The sequence below is a fragment of the Stomoxys calcitrans genome, chromosome 2 (genome assembly GCF_963082655.1).
Source record: "Stomoxys calcitrans chromosome 2, idStoCalc2.1, whole genome shotgun sequence".
NCBI classification, from domain to species: domain Eukaryota; kingdom Metazoa; phylum Arthropoda; class Insecta; order Diptera; family Muscidae; genus Stomoxys; species Stomoxys calcitrans.
In genome coordinates, this window is record NC_081553.1 from 4,957,572 (window position 1) to 4,978,633 (window position 21,062).

The following is a 21,062-nucleotide window of genomic DNA, read 5'->3' on the forward strand; positions in this document are numbered from 1 at the left end:
GTCAAAATCCGGTGAAATATGAATAGCCCATAGCAGCTATATCAAAAATGTTCCGATTTGGCCCAAATACTCATAAGTACAAGTCATTGTACAATTGTGTATAACAAAATATTGGTCTTTTTAGTAGCTATATCTAAACCGTAGCTATATCTATAACCCGATCTGAATCATACACGACACGGATGTCGAAAAGCCTAACATAAGTCAGTGTGCCAAATTTCAGTGAAATCGGATTATAAATACGCCTTTTATGCGGCTAAGACTTTAAATCGAGGTATTGTTCTATATGGCAGCTATATCCAAATGTGGACCGATCTGAGCTAAATTGAAGAAAAATGTCGAAGGGTCTAACACAACTTATTGTTCGAAATTTTTTCAACATCGGCCAATAAATGCGCTTTTTATGGGCCCCACACCTTAAATCGAGAGATCGGTCTATATGGCAGCTATATCCCAATATGGACCGATGTAAGCCCAATTGAAGTAGAATGTCGAAGGGCCTAACACAACCCACAGTCCTAAATTTCGGTCACATCGGACAATAAATGCGCCTTTTATGGGCCCCACACCTTCAATCGAGAGATCGGTCTATATGGCAGCTATATCCAAATCTGGACCGATCTGAGCATAATTGAAGAAGAATGTCGAGGGACTTAATTTAACTCACTGTCTCAAATTTCGACGACAACGGAAAATAAATGCGGTTAAAATCTGGACCGATCTGAGCCAAATTGACGAAGAATGTCGAAAGGCCTAACACAACTCACTTTCCCAAATTTCGGCGACATCACAATAAATGCGACTTTAATGGGCGCAAGACTTTAAATCAAGAGATCGGTCTATATGGAAGCTATATCCAAATCTGGACCGATCTGAGCCAAATTGACGAAGGATGTCGAAGGGACTAACACAACTCACTGTCTCAAATTTCAGCGAAATCGGATTATAAATGTGGCTTTTATGGGCCTAAGACCCTAAATCGCCCGATCGGTCTATATGGGTGCTATATCAACATAAAGTCCGATATTGCCCATCTTCGAACTTAACCTGCTCATGGACAAAAAAAGAATCTGTGCTAAGTTTCAGCTCAATATCTCTATATATATTAAGACTCGCGAGATTTCCACAGATAGACGGACAGACGGACGGACATAGCTACATCGTCTTAAACTTTTACGCTGATGAAGAATACATTTACGTTATAGGGTCGGAAATGGATATTTCGATGTATTGCAAACGGAATGATAAAATGAATATACGCCCATCCTTCGGTGATGGGTATAAAAACTTAAATAAATGGGATGTGCTCGCAGTTATTTACAATACAAATATTTACCAACATACCAAGACGCATAACTGCTGCCAAAGTATAAAAAAAGAAAAAAAAATAAATTAATTCTTTTCTTACTTTTAATTGTATTTACTCGTTAAATTTCCCCTGGTCAAACCAAATAATGGAAACGAATGAAACTGCCCTCTGCTTCTTGCAATCTTCGGCTGACAATCCATATCTACAACTGCAGCCAATGCGGAGAAACTTTTCGATATGCCCATGCAGGACTACAATGACTTTTCACGTCTCAAGGAGGACTACGAAGGAATGCAAATTGTAAGTTAACGATTTTCACTTCAACACTGCTTACTCTCCTCCGAACGAACACACACACACTCACAGCAAGCAAATCCTATGACCGGCTTAGGTGAAACGGATGTGTCCATTCATCCAAAGGAAGCCCGGCATAGAAAAAGTTTAAATTTTCAATTAAATCATTTGTGCTGCTAAGCAAACTTTCTATCAATGGAGAAGGAAAATTGCTCAGAAATGATGGAATATCACCTTTTCTGTTTCCTCCTTAATTTTTGTTGTTTTTATAATCTTTTCTAGGTTTTCAATTTGTACAGAAGCCAAAAGTCCGCTCGCGAAGGATGGTCAAAAACTTTATGGGCCGATTTGGATCCTGCCGTACTGACAGAGGGAGTAGAGAGTTACTTGAAAGAATTTCGTAAACTTCCTAAACAGGTAAAAGTTTTATGATTGGTTAACAAAGGGAGTGTTTTTTTTTTTTTTGTTACGTTAAGCTGCCAAGGAGAATGAAAAGTGTGTGTTTTGAAAAATTTTTGGGTATAGAATGTTTTAGAACTTTAATGACACCCAACGCTCTAAACGTTTTGAAATTGCTTAATATGCGTTTGTATGCCCACGAAAAGAGATTAAAAGGATTTACTATTTTTTCAATCCATTTAAACAATGAAATATTTATTTCATATCGTTTAAATGACCGAAGATGAACTACTAAGAGTCCACTGTTCATTACTCATATGAATTTTATTATTTTGTTTGAGTGCATCGGCACTGTTCTTAATTTCACATATTAATGATGGAAAACATAGCACGCGTTTAGCCAGTTTATTATACCCACCACCGAAGGATGGGAGTATATTCATTGTGTCATTCCGTTTACAACACATCGAAATATCCATTTCCGACCCTATAAAGTATATATATTCTTGATCAGCGTAAAAATCTAAGACGATCTAGACATGTCCGTCAGTCTGTCCGTCTGTCTGTTGAAATCACGCTATTGAGCTGAAACTTTGCACAGACTCTTTTTTGGTCCATAAGCAGGTAAAGTTCCAAGATGGGCTATATCGGACTATATCTTGATATAGCACCCATAATGACCGATCGGCCGATTTATGGTCTTAGGCCCATAAAAGCCACATTTATAATCCCACTTCGCTGAAATTTGGGACAGTGCCCTTCGACATCCTTCGCCAATTTGGCCCAGGTCGGTCCAGACTTGGATAATAGTCCCATTTATTATCCGTCCCATTTATTATCCGATTTTGCTGAAATTTGTGACAGTGAGTTGTGTTAGGCCATTCGACATCCTTCATTAATTTGGCTCATATCGGTTCAGACTTGGATATAGCTGCCATATAGACCGATCCGCCGATTTAGGATCTTAGGCCCATAAAAGCCACATTTATTATCCGATTTCACTGAAATTTGAAACAGTGACTTGTCTTAGGCCCTTTCACATCTTCCTTTAATTTGGCCTTGATCGGTTCAGATTTGGATATAGCTGCTATATAGACCGATATCTCGATTTAAGGTTTTGGGCCCATAAAAGGCGCATTTATTGTCCGATGTCGCCGAAATTTGGGACAGTGAGTTAGGTTAAGCCCCTTGACATACTTCTGCAATATAGCACAGATCGGTAAAGATTTGAATATAGCTGCGATATAGACCGATCTCTTGGTTTTTGATTTTGGGGCCATAAAAGGCGCATTTATTTTCCGATGTCGCTGAAATTTGAGACAGTGAGTTGTTAGGCTCTTCAACGTCCTTCTTCAATTTGGTCCAGTTCGGTCCAAATTTCAACATAGACCGATCTCTCGATTTATTACTATTTAGTCTAATTCGGAATATATTTTAATATAACTGCTAGGGGACATAAGCTATGCAATTTTCACCATATTTTGATGAAATGTGGTTTACATTTATATCCGAGGTGGTGGGTATCCAAAGTTCGGCCGAACTCAACGCCTTTTACTTGTTTTGATTTCATTTGGCGCTGTCGTCCAAAAATCACATTTTAGATTTTTCCTGAATTAGATTTGAGTAATAATATATATTTATTTCTGAAAAGGAGAAGTGTTGTTTAATAAATTAAAGGACAACAAATTTGGAGATTAAGCTAAAAGTGAGTATAGTGTAGTCTGAAATTGTAATGTCCTCTGTAGTGGACATTAGAGGCTAACGCTTGTAAAATCATTGATATAGCTTAACTTGGATAAAACACCACTATAAACCGATTTAGACCAAACTTGGCATGTATGTTGTAAACCATAACATGTCATCGTGCAAAAATTTTATCCAATTCTTATAAAATTGCACCTTCGTGTAGATCAAAAAACCAAATCTGTTGGTCGGTATAAAGAATTGAACCAAGCTTTACATTATAAGTTCAAAGTCATAACAGTAGTCAACATGCAAAATTTCAGCGAAATCAGATAATGCTTGAGCCCTCCAGGGGCTAAAGAAGTCATGTGAATTTATATGGGAGCCCAATATCCCAATATAAACTGATATGATCCCTTTTCTAATCCCCAACGTCCTGCACCAAAAAGAAGTATCTGTGCAAAATTTGGAGCCAATTATCTTTTTATCTTAAAATTCACCCATTGGTAATTTTTCGTTGGATTGACTCCTATTACTAGCATTGTCCTCTCAGGAGGACATTTTGCTACAGGCAAGCCAATTAACATATAATCTTAAAAAAACAATTTTGTGCTTCTAAAATGATCCGCCATGCCCGTCCGTCTGTCGGTCGAAATTACTTTCAAATTTCAGCAAAATCGAATGAAAAATAATGTTTTATGGGCATTAGAACCTTTATCGGAAAATCGGTCTATATAGCAGCTATATCCAAATATGGTCCGATTTGGCCCGTTCAAGAACTTGGCCAGCGTGCATCAAAAAGAAGTGTCTGTGCTAATTTTTTAAGGCTCTAGAGTGATTACAACAGACGGACGGACAGACACACGGACATCGTTAAATCGTCTTACAACGGGCTACGGGAGCCTTTGTTCTCTGACACACCATGTATAATTCACTTTTCCTCCAAAGAGGTGTCGCACTGCGACACGCCGTTCGGACTCGGCTATAAAAAGGAGGCCCCTTATCATTGAGCTTAAACTTGAATCGGACTGCACTCATTAATATGTGAGAAGTTTGCCCCTGTTCCTTAGTGGAATGTTCATGGGCTAAATTTGCAAATTTGCAAATTTGCAATTTAAAGTTTATGATCGAAGTTCGGCCCTTGCTTTTTTAAGTTTTAGATATGACAAGCTAATTTTAAAAGTAAAAAGGTTTTAAGATCGGCCGGGCCCAACTTTGGATACCCACCACCTCGGGTACATCTATAAACCACCTTTCGTCGGAATCCGGATATTTCGATGCGTTGCAAACGGAATGACAAAATGAATATACCCTCATCCTTCGGTGGTGGGTACAAAAAAAACTTTCGTTCTATACTCACAAATATGTTTGCAATGGATGTTATTATGATAAGTATTTCATTTTAAAATTTATTGCTCTAATTTATTACATTTTGGTTTGCCAAATTGAATGATATCGACTATATCACAGAAGCCCAATGAGCTTGACCAATTGATCACAAAATTAGCTTTACTTTGCTTTGCAATATGTTGAACGACATTCAATATACTGTAATGTATTCACAAATAACATTGGTTGGCATGTTGATGAAGAACCCAATTAGACATTAAATTATTAGTGGACATATCACACAAATATGAAAAATTACATATGAAAAAAAAAAATAATCACTTTAAAGAATATAGGCAAGTATATAACATTTATCTTGGACATCTACTTTGGTATTGGGAATTAGTTGAAGCTTTTTAGATTGAAGTACAACTATGCTTCTATGGTCTCAATAAGTCCTACCGGAGAAGGTGTTTTTATAGGCCCCAACTATTTGTGAGCCTATGGGGCTAGTTAAGAAATCAAGGGGCTTAAGAAATAAAATCCGGAGATCGATCTGTACACTCAGAAAAATGTTCTAGCAAAAAAGTTTGCTGTAACAGCAGAAAGTCTGCTAAAAATAGGGCAGCAGAATTTTTTTTCTGATGTTTTCAAATTTAAAATAGTTTACAAAATGACACAAATATTACAAAATTTATTATATTCTATCCTATCTAAATTATTAAAATTTTCTACAATTAGTTAATTTTTAATCCAATTTAAACAACAGCAGACAAAATAACTACTAATGTTATATATATGCTATTAAACAAAAAACAAGTAAAAAGGCGTTAAGTTCGGCCGGGCCGAACATTGGATACCCACCACCTAGGGTATATATGTAAACCACCTTTCATCAAAATCCGGTGAAAATTGCATACTTTATGTCCAATAGCAGTTATATTGAAATTTGTTCCGATTTGGACGATATACTAATTAGTACAAGTCTTTGTTCAATTGTATATAACAAAATATTGGTCTCTTTAGTATTTATATCTAAAAATAAACCGATCAGAACCATATACGACAAGGACGTCAAAAAGTCACTGTGTCATATTTCAGTGAAATCGGACAATAAATGCGCCTTTTATGGGCCTAACACCTCAAATCGAGAGATCGGTCTATATGGCAGCTGTATTCAAATCTGGACCGATCTGGGGCAAATTGAATTGAGGGATGTCGAAGGGCCTAACACAACTCAAATTGCAAATATTGCCCATTAACATTCCACTAAGGAACAGGGGTAAACTTCTCACATATCAATGAGTACAGTCCGATTCAAGTTTTAAGCTCAACTATAAGGGGCCTCCTTTTTATAGTCGAGCCCGAACGGCGGGCCGCAGTGCGACACCTCTTTCGAGAGAAGTTTTACATATACTATGCATACTACCTCACAAATGTTGCCAGCATTAGGAGGGGAAAGCCACCGTTGAAAATTTTTTTTGATGGTCTCGCCAGGATTCGAACCCAGGCTTTCAGCGCAATAGGCGGACATGCTAACCTCTGCGCTACGGTGGCCTCGCCTAACAGAAGTCACTGTCTCTCGGACAATAAATGCGCCTTTCATGGGCCCAAAACCTAAAACCGAGAGATCGGTCTATATGACAGCTATAACCAAATCTGGACCGATCTGTGCCGTAATGCAGAAGTATGTCAAGGGGCTTAACATAACTCACTGTCCCAAATTTCGGCGACATCGGACCATAAATGCGCCTTATATGGGCCCAAAATCTTTAATCGAGAGATCGGTCTATATGGCAGCTATATCCTAATCTGGACCGATCAAGGCCAAATTGAAGAAGGATATCGAAGGACCTAACCTAACTCACTGTCCGAAATTTCAGCGAAATCAGATAATAAATGTGGCTTTTATGGGCCTAAGACCCTAAATCGGTGGACCGGTCTATATACCAGCTCTAACCAAATCTGATCCGATCTGAGCCAAATTAACGTAGGATGTCGAAGGGCCTAATACAACTCACTGTCTCAAATTTCAGCAAAATCGGACATAAAATGTGGCTTTTATGGGCCTAAGACCCTAAATCGGCGGATCGGTCTATATGGGGGCTATATCAAGATATAGTCTGATATAGCTCGTCTTTGATCTTAACCTGCTTATGGACAATAAAAAAGATCTGTGCATAGTTTCAGGTCAATATCTCTATTTTCAAAGACTGTAGCGAGATTTCAACAGACAGATGGACAGACGGAAGGACATGGATAGATGGTCTTAGATTTGTACGCTGATCAAGAATATATGTATATATATATATATATATATATATATATATATATACTTTATAGGATCGGAAATGGATATTTCGATGTGTTGCACACGGAATGACAAAATGAATATACCCCATCCTTCGGTAGTTGGTATAAAAATTGTTTGGATAAATTTAAAAGTTTAAAATTTTGAATTTCATATCAGCAGACAGTGTTTGCTAATATATGCAGACTATTTTGTCTGGCTGTATGATACATACATACATATGTATGGTTTCGTCCTGTTAGAGGGCGGATCTAGTCATTATGTTTGTAACACTTTAATATATTGATCTGGGACCACATAAAATATTTATATTCTCGATCATCTCTACATTCTGAGTTGGTCTAGCCACATCCGTCCGTAAAATTTTGAACTTAGCGTTCAGTAACGATTTTTTTATACCCTCCACCATAGGATGGGGGTGTACTAATTTTGTCATTCTGTTTATAACTTTTCAAAATATTCGACTAAGACCCCATAAAGTATATATGTTCTTGATCGTCATGCCATTTTAAACTGATCGAGCCATGTCCGTCCGTCGTTCTGTCGAAAGCACGCTAACTTTCGAAGGAGTAAAGCTAGCCGTTTGAAATTTTGCACAAATACTTCATATTAGTGTAGATCGGTTGGGATTGTATGTGTGTTTCGTTATGACTTCCATCAACTGTGCTAAGTATTGGTCACATCGGTGCATAACCTGATATAGTTGCAAATCCAAATCCAAATCGTAGGAAAATCGTACATGGTTCTTTTTGATATTTCAATAGGTATCGAAATTAAAGTCAGAATAGATTTCGAGAAAAGTTCTACATATAAAAAGTACTGCGTACACTAGGTGGTGCAGGGTATTATATAGTCAGCTCCGCCTGACTTTTGCCTTTCCTTACTGCCTTCATTTTGTATAATTTTTTAGCAGAATCCATGGTGGTGGGGTCCCAAGATTCGACCCGGCCAAACTTACCACGTTTTTACTCGTTTATTCTATCAGTGTGTAAATAATGACCTAAAGTTTCAATCAAAGTTTTACGCAATGTCTCTTCACCTAAATTGAGCTCCATTACTATTTCAAAACAACAGTTGAAGATTTCCGTTGCTCATGTACTTTAACTCCTCCCTTCTCATTGTAACAGATACGGCAGTTACCAGTTGGACAAATGCTGGAATTACAGATGAAACAATTCAAAGGGACCGTACCGTTAATGGTGAGCCTAAAGCATGAGGCTTTGCGTGAACGTCACTGGCTGCAATTGATGGAGAAGACTGGGCAGTATTTTGACATGACCCCAGAACGCTTTACACTCGATAATATGTTTGCAATGCAACTCCATAAATACCAGGTAAGTGCTTGCCCATGGTGGTATTGGTGATGGTGATTGTGATGATGCCGAGACCTATGACTTGAGCTCAGACTGTACTGTGAAGTGATGGCTGTGTAATGGCTGCATTTTTGTGGGCTGCATTTTTGGCCCGAATGGCATAGTGTGATTGCGACTACACAAGATATGTACTTTGTGCAACATGGACGAGTAAAAACAATTGCCCAAAGTGCTGGAGCATTTATGTGAGCCCATGTCATACAAAAAATGCATTTCTTTCGCTATACCACCGCATTCTCGATGAGCAACAAGCTATTATAGTGCACAAGGTGATCAATTTCTTCCGTAACGCAAGCACAGTGTTCGCGGGCACTCAAAGTGATGCACATCTAGTTGGAATATGAATATTTCCCATTTAGGAATTTTCCAAGCCAAGTATTAACAAATTTGATTTTTGAGACAATTTAAAAAGGGGAGGGGGCTGTAAAGGTATGTGAATACTAGAGTGATCCTGAAAATACTTTGAGGATTTTTTCAGTCTCAAAAAGTCATATTTTCATCAGGTCAGGTTAGAAAAGACCATATTAGCACTCTTTTAAACAGACTCACTCAGTCAGTTATAGTCCATACTCCAAGCTGGCTGTCAAATAAGCTGCTGGATAGCTCAACAGCTAGAAATATGTTCAACCCATTGTGTCCGTCCCTCAGAATGACATCACAAACGTATCTAAGCATTATCTAGAAGCACCAAACTCGGATTGAATTTTACGTTATTGATAAGAACGTATAAATTAAAATTGCGACGCCTTTTCTGCTTACAGATGAAAAGAGTTATTTAATAATTTTTCATTATTCTCCAAAACTAATAAGAGGTAAGTTTCCCGTCACTGTGCCCTACATTCCCTTGAACATTTTATGGTCCCTTCAAGTTTACTCCTACAAATTTCTATGCTCAAAGTGCAACATTTTTTTGTCCACCTTCTTTTGGTCCAAACACGTACATAGTAAAGCATCCACACACTTACACCTCCGATGTAAACTACAGTCCTGGTCGTCCACTGCATGAGCCACAAGAAATGTTGCTGCACCATTGTTGTGCTTGACCGCCTTATCATTTCATTTCATTTCAATAGGAAATTGCCGAACAAATCCTAAATAATGCCATCAAAGAATTGGCCATTGAAAAGGGCGTTAAGGCTGTTGAGGATACTTGGGCCACCATGAATTTCAAAGTGCACAAACATTACAAAGGCAGTGAGGAGCGTGGATATACACTGGGAGCCGTGGATGAAATCGCCCAGGTGCTTGAAGATAATTCAATGAGTCTTCAATCAATGGGCGCCTCGCAGTAAGTACGATGAACAGCAAAACTGAGGAGGAAATAATGGGCCTCGGCAAAGTGTTTCCGTTAAACTCTTCCCTTTTTTGTGATATTCCAACCATCCATTTCTCTGCCGTTTGCTTTTTTCTTTTACTTTTTGCTTGTTTTTAGGTTCATTGGACCATTCCTTGAGACGGTCAATCGTTGGGAACGTAACTTAGCTCTCATATCGGAAATCATCGATGAATGGCTGGTGGTGCAACGTAAATGGCTGTATTTGGAGGGTATTTTCATTGGTGGCGACATTCGCTCCCAACTCCCAGAAGAGGCAAAAAAATTTGATGATATTGACAAGGCATATCGCAGAGTAAGTACGGGGGTCAAACAGCTTAATTTCATCTCTCCACCCTTCGCGCTCCCATGGAGATGCGCTAAATATTGTAGTTCGTTCACGTTGGCCAGCACAGTGGGCTGTGTGTTTGTTCATCTGAGCATGACATCTGCCAGATACCTCAGATATTTTAGCCGAAAAAGAGAAAGAAAAATCAAATTGTACTCAAGCGAGAAGAAAATTTGCCATTAAAATGTCAACGTGCCGCTAATGCTCCGAGTTTTAAAATAATTTCACAGGTAACACTGACACAATGCGATTTTCCATAGGCTGATTAAAAGGAAAAAACCTGCAAACATGGACACATATTTCACAAAAAATTGCTAAAAATATTCTAAAGCACAGTAACATTATGCAAGCGAATGAAGGGCAAATAAAAAGCCAAAAACGGCTGAACCGATTATCTTTTCATAGATTGTGTAGATTGGTCTGAAAGGAAACATAGGGTATATAATTTTTTTGTGATATTAGAAGGGGGAGGACCCTCCCCTTACCCCAAAAGTACTACCCAAAAATAAAAGTGTACCGATCAGGACAATATGGGATTCAAATGAAAGGTATTCAGGAGTAGAAAACGAATTTCATATTAAAAATTGGGTCTAAATAACAAGGGGGGCGCCCCAACTCCAAAACCCCCAAAAATTGGTTCATTGGATGAGCATGATAATATGGGAATCAAATGAAAGGTATTCGGGAATGGATTACGAATATGGTCAGGAAGAAGAAATGTGCTTTATAATTTGTTGATATCGGAAGGGGGCGGACCCTCCCCGTTACTCCAAAAATACCATCCAAAATCACAAATGGATCGATAAAGACAATATGGATATCAACGAAAGGTATTGAAGAGAAGAATACGAATATGGTATTAAAAATTGGGTCCAAGTACCCAGGAAGTCGCCCTAACCCCAAAATGTCTAAAAGCAGGCAAATAGGTCATCCATATCAATATGGGGCTTAAATGAAAGGTATTCGGGAGTATATTTCGCATCTGGCATACAAAATCAGATCGAAGTGTAGGGGGTCACCCTACCCCCCAAAGACGCCCCAAATGGGCATATGACCCATCATGACTCGGTTTGTTTGTTTGTTTGTTCCGTAGAATCAAAAAAAGGAAACATAGGTTATTTAATATCGGATGGTGGCTGACCTTTCCCCTTACACCAAAAACGCCACCCAAAGCCATCAGTCGCACAATATGGGTATCAAATGAAAGGTATTGGAGGCTAGAAAATGAATATTGTACTGAATTTTGGGTCCAAGTAACCAGCGGTCCGCTCCAACCCCAAAACTCCTCTAAACAGATATATTCGACGTTCCTATCAATATGGGACTCAGATGAAAAGTATCCGGCAGTAGATAACAAATATGGCATAAAAAATTGGTGGTGGTGCAACGTAAATGGCTGTATTTGGAGGGTATTTTCATTGGTGGCGACATTCGCTCCCAACTCCCAGAAGAGGCAAAAAAATTTGATGATATTGACAAGGCATATCGCAGAGTAAGTACGGGGGTCAAACAGCTTAATTTCATCTCTCCACCCTTCGCGCTCCCATGGAGATGCGCTAAATATTGTAGTTCGTTCACGTTGGCCAGCACAGTGGGCTGTGTGTTTGTTCATCTGAGCATGACATCTGCCAGATACCTCAGATATTTTAGCCGAAAAAGAGAAAGAAAAATCAAATTGTACTCAAGCGAGAAGAAAATTTGCCATTAAAATGTCAACGTGCCGCTAATGCTCCGAGTTTTAAAATAATTTCACAGGTAACACTGACACAATGCGATTTTCCATAGGCTGACTAAAAGGAAAAAACTTGCAAACGTGGACACATATTTCACAAAAAACTGTTAAAAATATTCATGGGGACAGTTACAATATGCAATCGAATGAATGGCAAATAAAAAGCCAAAAACGGCTGAACCGATTATCTTTTCATAGATTGTGTAGATTGGTCTGAAAGGAAACATAGGCTATATAATTTTTTTGTGATATTGGAAGGGGGGCGGGGGCCCCTTACCCCAAAAGTACTACCCAAAAATAAAAGTGTACCGATCAGGACAATATGGGATTCAAATGAAAGTTATTCAGGAATAGAAAACGAATTTCATATAAAAAATTGGGTCCAAATACAAATGGGCCGCCCCACCTCCAAAACCCCCAAAAATTGGTTCATTGGACGAGCATGATAATATGGGAATCAAATGAAAGGTATTCGGGAATAGATTACGAATATGGTCAGGAAGAAGAAATGTGCTTTATAATTTGTTGATATCGGAAGGGGACCCTCCCCGTTACTCCAAAAATACCATCCAAAATCACAAATGGATCGATAAAGACAATATGGATATCAACGAAAGGTATTGAAGAGAAGAATACGAATATGGTATTAAAAATTGGGTCTAAGTACCCAGGAAGTCACCCTAACCCCAAAATGTCTAAAAGCAGGCAAATAGGTCATCCATATCAATATGGGGCTTAAATGAAAGGTATTCGGGAGTATATTTCGCATCTGGCATACAAAATCAGATCGAAGTGTAGGGGGTCACCCTACCCCCCAAAGACGCCCCAAATGGGCATATGACCCATCATGACTCGGTTTGTTTGTTTGTTCCGTAGAATCAAAAAAAAGGAAACATAGGTTATTTAATATCGGATGGTGGCTGACCTTTCCCCTTACACCAAAAACGCCACCCAAAGCCATCATTCGCACAATATGGGTATCAAATGAAAGGTATTGGAGGCTAGAAAATTAATATTGTATTGAATTTTGGGTCCAAGTAACCAGCGGTCCGCTCCAACCCCAAAACTCCTCTAAACAGATATATTCGACGTTTCTATCAATATGGGACTCAGATGAAAAGTATCCGGCAGTAGATAACAAATATGGCATAAAAAATTAGGTCCAAGTAATGGGAGGACGACCATAGCTATTTAGAATTCAAATGAAAGATATTTGGGAGTAGATTAAAAATATGACATTAAAATTAGCAAGGTGGCTCTTTTCCTCCTAAAAATACGATAAACAGATTATTTGACCCATTATGGCAATATAGAACTCAAATAAAAGGTATTTGAGAGTAGAAAACGTATTTGATGTCCAATTTTGGGAGTTCGCCCTAAATCACCCCTTAAACTGAACTTTATTTCCGACTATAGCAATATGGAGTTCAAATCAACGGTATTTGGAAGTAAAGAACGAAATTTGATATCTATTTTCTGGGCAAAGTGCCGGTAGCCTCCCCAGCACCAAAACCCGCCATATGGATACATAGACCAATCACGACTATATAGAGCCATGTGTTTGGGGAGCAAAGATTCTGGGGTCCACCCCACCATGCCATTATGGGACTCATACGAAATATTTCTGAAAGTAGAGCACCAAACTTATATTTACTTTAATGGCCCAGTGACCACCCCCGAAATAACCCATAAACCCGAAATATTTACCAATACAGTAATATGGGACTCAAAAGAAAGGCATTTGGGAGTAGAGTATAAATTTGCCCAGGAACCGAACACATCAATGAGTGCTTTCCGATTCAAGTTGTGTTTATCAATAAGGAATTTTTTATAGCCGAGTCCAAACGGCGTGCCGCAGTGCAACATCTCTTTGGGGAGAATTTTTTACATGACCATGCATGGTATGGTACCTCGCAAATGTCGCCAGCATTAAGAGGGGATAACCACCGTTCAGGGAGAAGTTTCCCCACCCTAAAAATATATTAGAGAGTTAAAGAAGGCGCAACGGAGCGGGCCCTGTCCAGCTAGTAGTTTAATAAAATCCAATATTTCGTTCGTTCATTGAAGGACATCATCGGGGATTACTCGAAATTCCACAGCAAGCAAATCGAATCCTTCAGTAATTTATTTGCTATTTATATGTTGGAAAAACCTACCAGAATGCAAAAATGAAGAAGGGGCTAAAACAACCTAATGTTCCAAAATTCACCGTTAAATGCACCGTTAATGAGCTCAATACCCCAAATCGGCACATCGGTCCACATGATAGCTTGGACCGGATCTTGAGGGCTATTTAGAATCCATTGTCTCAATTTTAAGCGAATTTTGGGCTTAAATTGTAAGATTGGTATTTATAGAAACTCTATCCAAATATGATCCTACCAGGATGTGGCAGCTGTATCCAAATATGAACCAAAGTGGAATTTATAACAGCCAACAGTTTCATATTTCATCGGCATCGGGTAAATAATGAGCCTTTTATGGACTTAAAACCCTAACACTAAATATCATTTTATATGGATGTTATACCCAAATATGGTCCTACCTGGACCATTTAGTATGAGCATCGTGGGGCTTACTTAAAATAATGCTTCCAGTTTAAGCGAAATCGAGTAATAGATGTATTTTCTATTTATTTTCACCTGAGTTTGAGGAGCAAACTACAACTTTCCGCATAGGAAGATAGTAAAAGTTCGGTACTGATATCAAGGGGTTGATTGTTTGGAAATCGAGTAAAGAATGCGCATAATGCGCATTCCATACATCGGTTGATAGGTCCATAGGAACGCTATACCTATACATGGTCCGATTTAGCTCGTTCGATGGAAATTTCCTCTGAATATTTTTAATTTTTAAAGATTTTAGAGTAATTACAACAGACAAAAGAACGGACAGGCACATTGGCAACATATCAACCGATCAATAGTAAAAGCATAAACTTTTTAGAATTTCGTTATTTTGCAGCGTTAAGCCTTCTCTTTATATGGCATATGTATAAAGATCGACAATCTCAATATTCGAGTATCCCCATTGGAAACTCACTCCCATTTAAATTCGTTAGCATTCATCTAAGGGGTTTTCTTCAAAAGTTCTCGCCTTACATATTATTATTGTGCTTCAAAATTGGTAAAGAAAAAAAATTCACATTCGAAACTCAATGAATTTTCCTTTTTTTTATCCTTGCAAAAAGACCGTTATTAAGAATCTTTAGCGTATTTCGAGTTGCATCTTTTCCGTTTCGAATATACATTCCTCTGCAATTTGATACTCATACCCTTACCTGAATGAGTAGATATTGCAAGTGATGTATGAATACAGAATATTTTCTACAGAATGCCAGCAGAAAGGAAGTCATATGCACTTCATCTTACTTGCCGTGTATATGCTTTCCGTTCTTTTAGTAGTGCTCCTATTTTCATTTTCGCTTCCTCTCTAGTGCAGAGTACCCAAACCCACTCTCCCACTCCGTCTAACATCCTTTTGATGCCAACATCTGTGATGCTTATCCTCAAACGTGGGTCAGGAAAATGAAGACACATCATCTACGAGCTCACCTGCTGCTGATGTGTTTGTTGTCTGTCTATGAATGTCTGTCGGACGAGGAGCTAGCAGATGGAGTGGGTAGAGAAGGTTTAGGTTATGTGACATGACAGGGTCTGTTGCCAAGGTTAATTCATGTGAAATCTATGCTCCGAGCAGGCAACATCAACATGAAGACAGTTGCTTTATTTCCATCATAATCACAAAATAATTGAAAAATCTTCACAGAGAGTTGAGGTGAGAGCCTTTGTGTTCTGTATAGATAATCTTTTAACACAAGTGTTTGCTTAGGATGGAAAATTGAAAAGTTTCCAAAGATTATGTGAGCACAATGATGCTCATAACCTGGAAAACAGAAAGAGATTCAGTATCGCACAATTTAACAGCGACGAAATGATAGCAACTGGCTCAGCTTCAACATAAACGTGCAAAGATAACAGTTTTGAATCTTAACTTTATATTTTCAAATTTTTTTATACAAGAGAAAAAAGTGTTATCAATTTGTTTTAATACCTGCGAGTTTTGGTTATTATGAAGTTATTCTAAATCGTTAGCTAAATCTACAAATGCATAAAATTATTACATAGCGTAGCTGATATAAAGAGTTACCAAGTCCAACCATAACATTTTTTTGTTGGAAACAATTTCTTTATTGATTCTATTGACAAAAATGTGTGGAAGAAATCTTAAATTCAGGATATGATCCCCTTTTGCCTTTACTTTTGCTCTAAGTCTATAAGTCAATTATGAATATCTGAATATCGTATTCTCTGACGACAAAAATTTTCTAAATTCTCCCAAAATGATCGTACGTACGAGAATTTGATCCTACGAACGTAGTTGGGAACGCCGATGGCCCTCAAAGTAAATGTGACTTATTATCGGAAAAACATTTTGGAAGATACTTTGGAGCTGTATGGACTCAAACATTTTGATCGTAGACCATGAACATATTAACAATATTTGGCACCGTCATATAAACGTCCACACACTGCCTGTCCAATTTGCCAGCTACCAATCTGAGGTGCATTTTTATTAGTGACATTTTATAGAGCAAAGTTAGGACTAAACAAGTAAGAAGGCATTAAGTTCAGGCGGGCAGAACTTTGGATACCCACTCCCCCCTCAAATATATATATTAGCCACATTTCGTCAAATTATGATAAAAACAAGTAAAAGCGTGCTAAGTTCGGCCGGGCCGAATCTTATATACCCTCCACCATGGATCGCATTTGTCGAGTTCTTTTCCCGGCATCTCTTCTTAGGCAAAAAAGGATATAAGAAAAGAGTTGCTCTGCTATTAAAACGATATCAAGATATGGTCCGGTTCGGACCACAATTAAATTATATGTTGGAGACCTGTGAAAATTTCAGCCAATTCGTATAAGAATTGCGCCCATTGGGGCTCACGAAGTAAAATAGATAGAACGATTTATATGGGATCTGTATCGGGCTATAGACCTATTCAGACCATAATAAACAACGTTTGTTGATGGTCATGAGAGGATCCATCGTACAAAATTTCAGGCATATCGGATAATAATTGCGACCTCTAGGGGTCAAGAAGTCAAGATCCCAGATCGGTTTATATGGCAGCTATATCAGGTTATGAACCGATTTGAACCTTATTTGACACAGTTGTTGAAAGTAAAAATAAAATACGTCATGCAAAATTTCAGCCAAATCGGATAGGAATTGCGCCCTCTAGAAGCTCAAGAAATCAAATCCCCAGATCTGTTTATATGACAGCTATATCAGGATATGAACCGATTTGAACCATACTTGGCACAGTTGTTGGATATCATAACGAAATACTTCGTGCAAAAATTCATTCAAATCGGATAAGAATTGTGCCCTCTAGAGGCTCAAGAAGTCAAGACCCAAGATCGGTTTATATGACAGCTATATCAGGTTATGGACCGATTTAAACCATACTTGGCACAGTTGTTGGGTATCATAACAAAACACGTCGTGCGAAATTCCATTCCGATCGGATAAGAATTGCGCCCTCTAGAGGGTCAAGAAGTCAAGATCCAAGATCGGTTTATATGGCAGCTATATCAGGTTTTGGACCGATTTGAACCATACTTGGCACAGTTGTTGGATATAATAAGAAAACGCGTCATGCAAAATTTCATTTCAATCGGATAAGAATTGCGCTCTCTAGAGGCTCAAGAAGTCAAGACCCAAGATCGGTTTATATGGCAGCTATATCAGGTTATGGACCGATTTGAACCATACTTGGCACAGTTGTTGGATATCATAACAAAACACGTCGTGCAAAATTTCATTCTAATCGGATAAGAATTGCGCACTCTAGAGGATAAAGAAGTCAAGACCCAAGATCGGTTTATATGGCAGCTATATCAGGTTATAGACCGATTTGAACCATACTTGGCACAGTTGTTGGATATCATAGCAAGACACGTCATGCAAAATTTCATTCGAATCGGATAAGAATTGCGCACTCTACAGGCTCAAGAAGTCAAGACCCAAGATCGGTTTATATGGCAGCTATATCAAAACATGGACCGATATGACCCATTTACAATACCAACCGACCTACACTAATAAGAAGTATTTGTGCAAAATTTCAAGCGGCTAGCTTTACTCCTTCGGAAGTTAGCGTGCTTTCGACAGACAGACAGACGGACGGACGGACGGACGGACGGACGGACGGACGGACGGACAGACAGACGGACGGACATGGCTAGATCGACATAAAATGTCACGACGATCAACAATATATATACTTTATGGGGTCTCAGACGAATATTTCGGGTAGTTACAAACAGAATGACGAAATTAGTATACCCCCCATCTTATGGTGGAGGGTATAAAAATTCATCATTTATAAACCCATAACACACCCATAAACCCATAACACCTACTACATCTAAATATACTCCGATCTCCATCATATTAAAAAAGGGTATGTAAGGGTCTAACACAACTCTTCCTACCAAATTCGTCGGTTAAAAAATGAATTTTATATGTATGTGTATAAGTGCATGGCATATGATAAAAAGTACTGTACCACTATTTCTGATAGAACCGATTGGAACTACGATATCCCTGGTTACAGAAGTTACATAGACTTCTATACGGATGGTTCCAAATTAAACGACCAGGTGGGCTTTGGGGTATACTCTAAAGATCTGGTCATATCGAAAAGGTTATCCGACCACTGCAGTGTGTATCAAGCAGAGATCTTTGCAATTAAGGAAGTGGTGGAATGGCTAAGATATAATGTCATAACGACGATTGGCATAAATATCTCTCCAGACAGCCATAAAATCCCTGGATAACGTATTTCTGAACACAAAACCGCCCTCGACTATCGCAGATCTCACAACGAGATGTCTGAACAGTTCAAAATTCACCTGTTGTGGGTGCCGGGCCACAGAGATATCCCTGAGAATTGTAAAGCGGACGAGCTTGCGAGACTAGTAACTACGAATGATAGATGGTCGCGAAGAGGGGGCTGTAAGCATTCCAAAACTATGTGGCCTAATCTAGATTTGAAGAGGTCTACCACTTTGCCGTCATTGGCTAGAACAGACGTCTCAGTCATTGTGTCCATCATGACAGGTTACTGTCTAATCGTAAACCATGCTGACAGACTGGAGATTGCCATCAACGACTTATGCAGAAGCTATGAGGACATCGAAGAAGAAGAGACTACACAACAGCTTCTATGTGTGTGTCCCGCACTGGCAGTCAGAAGGAGTTCCGCATTAGGTTCTCATTTCCTTGAGAACCTGTCTGATGTAGCGGATGTGAATATTCGCAAGTTATTGGATGTGCGATCTGGATGGTTCAACAATAGGAACTAGAAGGCACATTCCTTCTTCTGCTGCTGTGGTATCACAATGGGCGAAAACGTTTATGTGAGTCTGATGGCAGACTGCCACTTAAACCTCACATAACCTATGTTTATGGTAGCCATATTCAATTATAGACCGGAAAATTAGGCAAGAATGCCGAAGAGCTAAAAAAGGGTCACTGTGCCAATTTTCAGCGAAATCGGACAATAAATGAACCTTTTATAGGTCCAAGGCCTAAAACTGGGACATCGAGCTTTATCGGAGCAAAATATATAAATCAGGCTGATCTAAGCCTCATTGAACACGAATGTCGAAGAATCTATTATATCCAGATGTGTAAAATTTCAACAAAATCTAGTAAAAAACGTTCTTTCATGGTCCCAAGAACTTTAATCGGGAGTTCGATATATATGCAACTACATACAAATCTAGAATGGCTTTACAAGGATATCTAGGGCCTTAACACGACTCACTGTCGCAAATTTCAACAATTTCGAATAATAAATGCATCTTTAATGGGCCATGACCTTAAATCGGCAGATCTGTTTATATGGAGGCTTTATCAAGATATAGTCCGATATAGTCCATCTTTGAACTTAACCAGCCTGTAGACAAAAAAAGAATATTTGCAAAGTTTAACTGGGTGTTACAAACAAATTCAATAAGTTATAATACCCTGTACCACAGTAACGGTTAGGTTAAAGATTGTGCATAGTGAAAAGAATACCAAGTTCAATTTAATGTTGTAACATAATTCAAACTCAATTTTTTTTTTTTTTTTTGATTTATTTCGATTTTATGATAAACAATTGAATGTAAAATCTTTCATTTTCGCACAACTCTATTAATGGTTTTGTATTACGATCTGTTGTATTTATTATGCTATAAATAAAACAAAAAATACTGATGGGAGTTGTTGTTTTCGCACATTTCAATACCTACTTTAGGATGCATATTTCTTTATCACGAAAATATTTCAAAGGGATGTATGTGCTTTAGAAATTCTTGTTGTGTTTTCTTGTATCTGGCACCCATTTGTCTGTCGCTCTAATGTTTTTGTCATTGAACATACCAGAATTTTTGTACCTCAGGCGAACCTTCGAGTTTACCATCCATACTCAAGCGAGCTGCTCAATACACTGACTGCTCTTCAATCAATCAAAATACAAAATCACACAATGATGTTATGTGAAAGCCCAAAGGCTTGCTTGGGATTATTTTCCTGTATACGTACACAGTAATGTAAAATAGTGTGAGTATTTTTGGCCCATCACTGGTATATACGCTCAAACACTCTTCCTTTTTCCCTATTAGGAGAGACACAAGATAATAATTATTGGTCCGTTAAACTAATATTCGTTTGCGTCTATCAAAACACGTTTGCCTCTAAATAGTCTTTGGTTGGAAAGGTCCTTTCAACAAAGGCGAAGTTGCTAAAGGATTTACAATAACAAAGTAAGCTACGTTTTAATGCTACGTTTATGGTTTACGTTTGATATGTTGAAGCAAAACGTTTTACAGTTACAATAAAAGAAAAACTTTATAATAAAAGTATTTTGTTTGTCGTAATAATGTCCAACAACTTTTTTTCGTGCAGAAGTTGT

At 38.3% G+C, this 21,062-nt stretch overlaps 1 protein-coding gene across 1 annotated transcript in view; it reads left to right on the forward strand.

The window, feature by feature from the left end:
- The window catches only part of LOC106080427 (dynein axonemal heavy chain 10), a 239,264-nt gene that overhangs the window by 111,184 nt on the left and 107,018 nt on the right, over positions 1–21,062 (forward strand). The window contains 5 exon segments of the mRNA XM_059362518.1: positions 1,524–1,609; positions 1,886–2,020; positions 8,453–8,659; positions 9,772–9,986; positions 10,131–10,326. Of these exon segments, the coding sequence (XP_059218501.1) occupies positions 1,524–1,609; positions 1,886–2,020; positions 8,453–8,659; positions 9,772–9,986; positions 10,131–10,326 (839 nt within the window).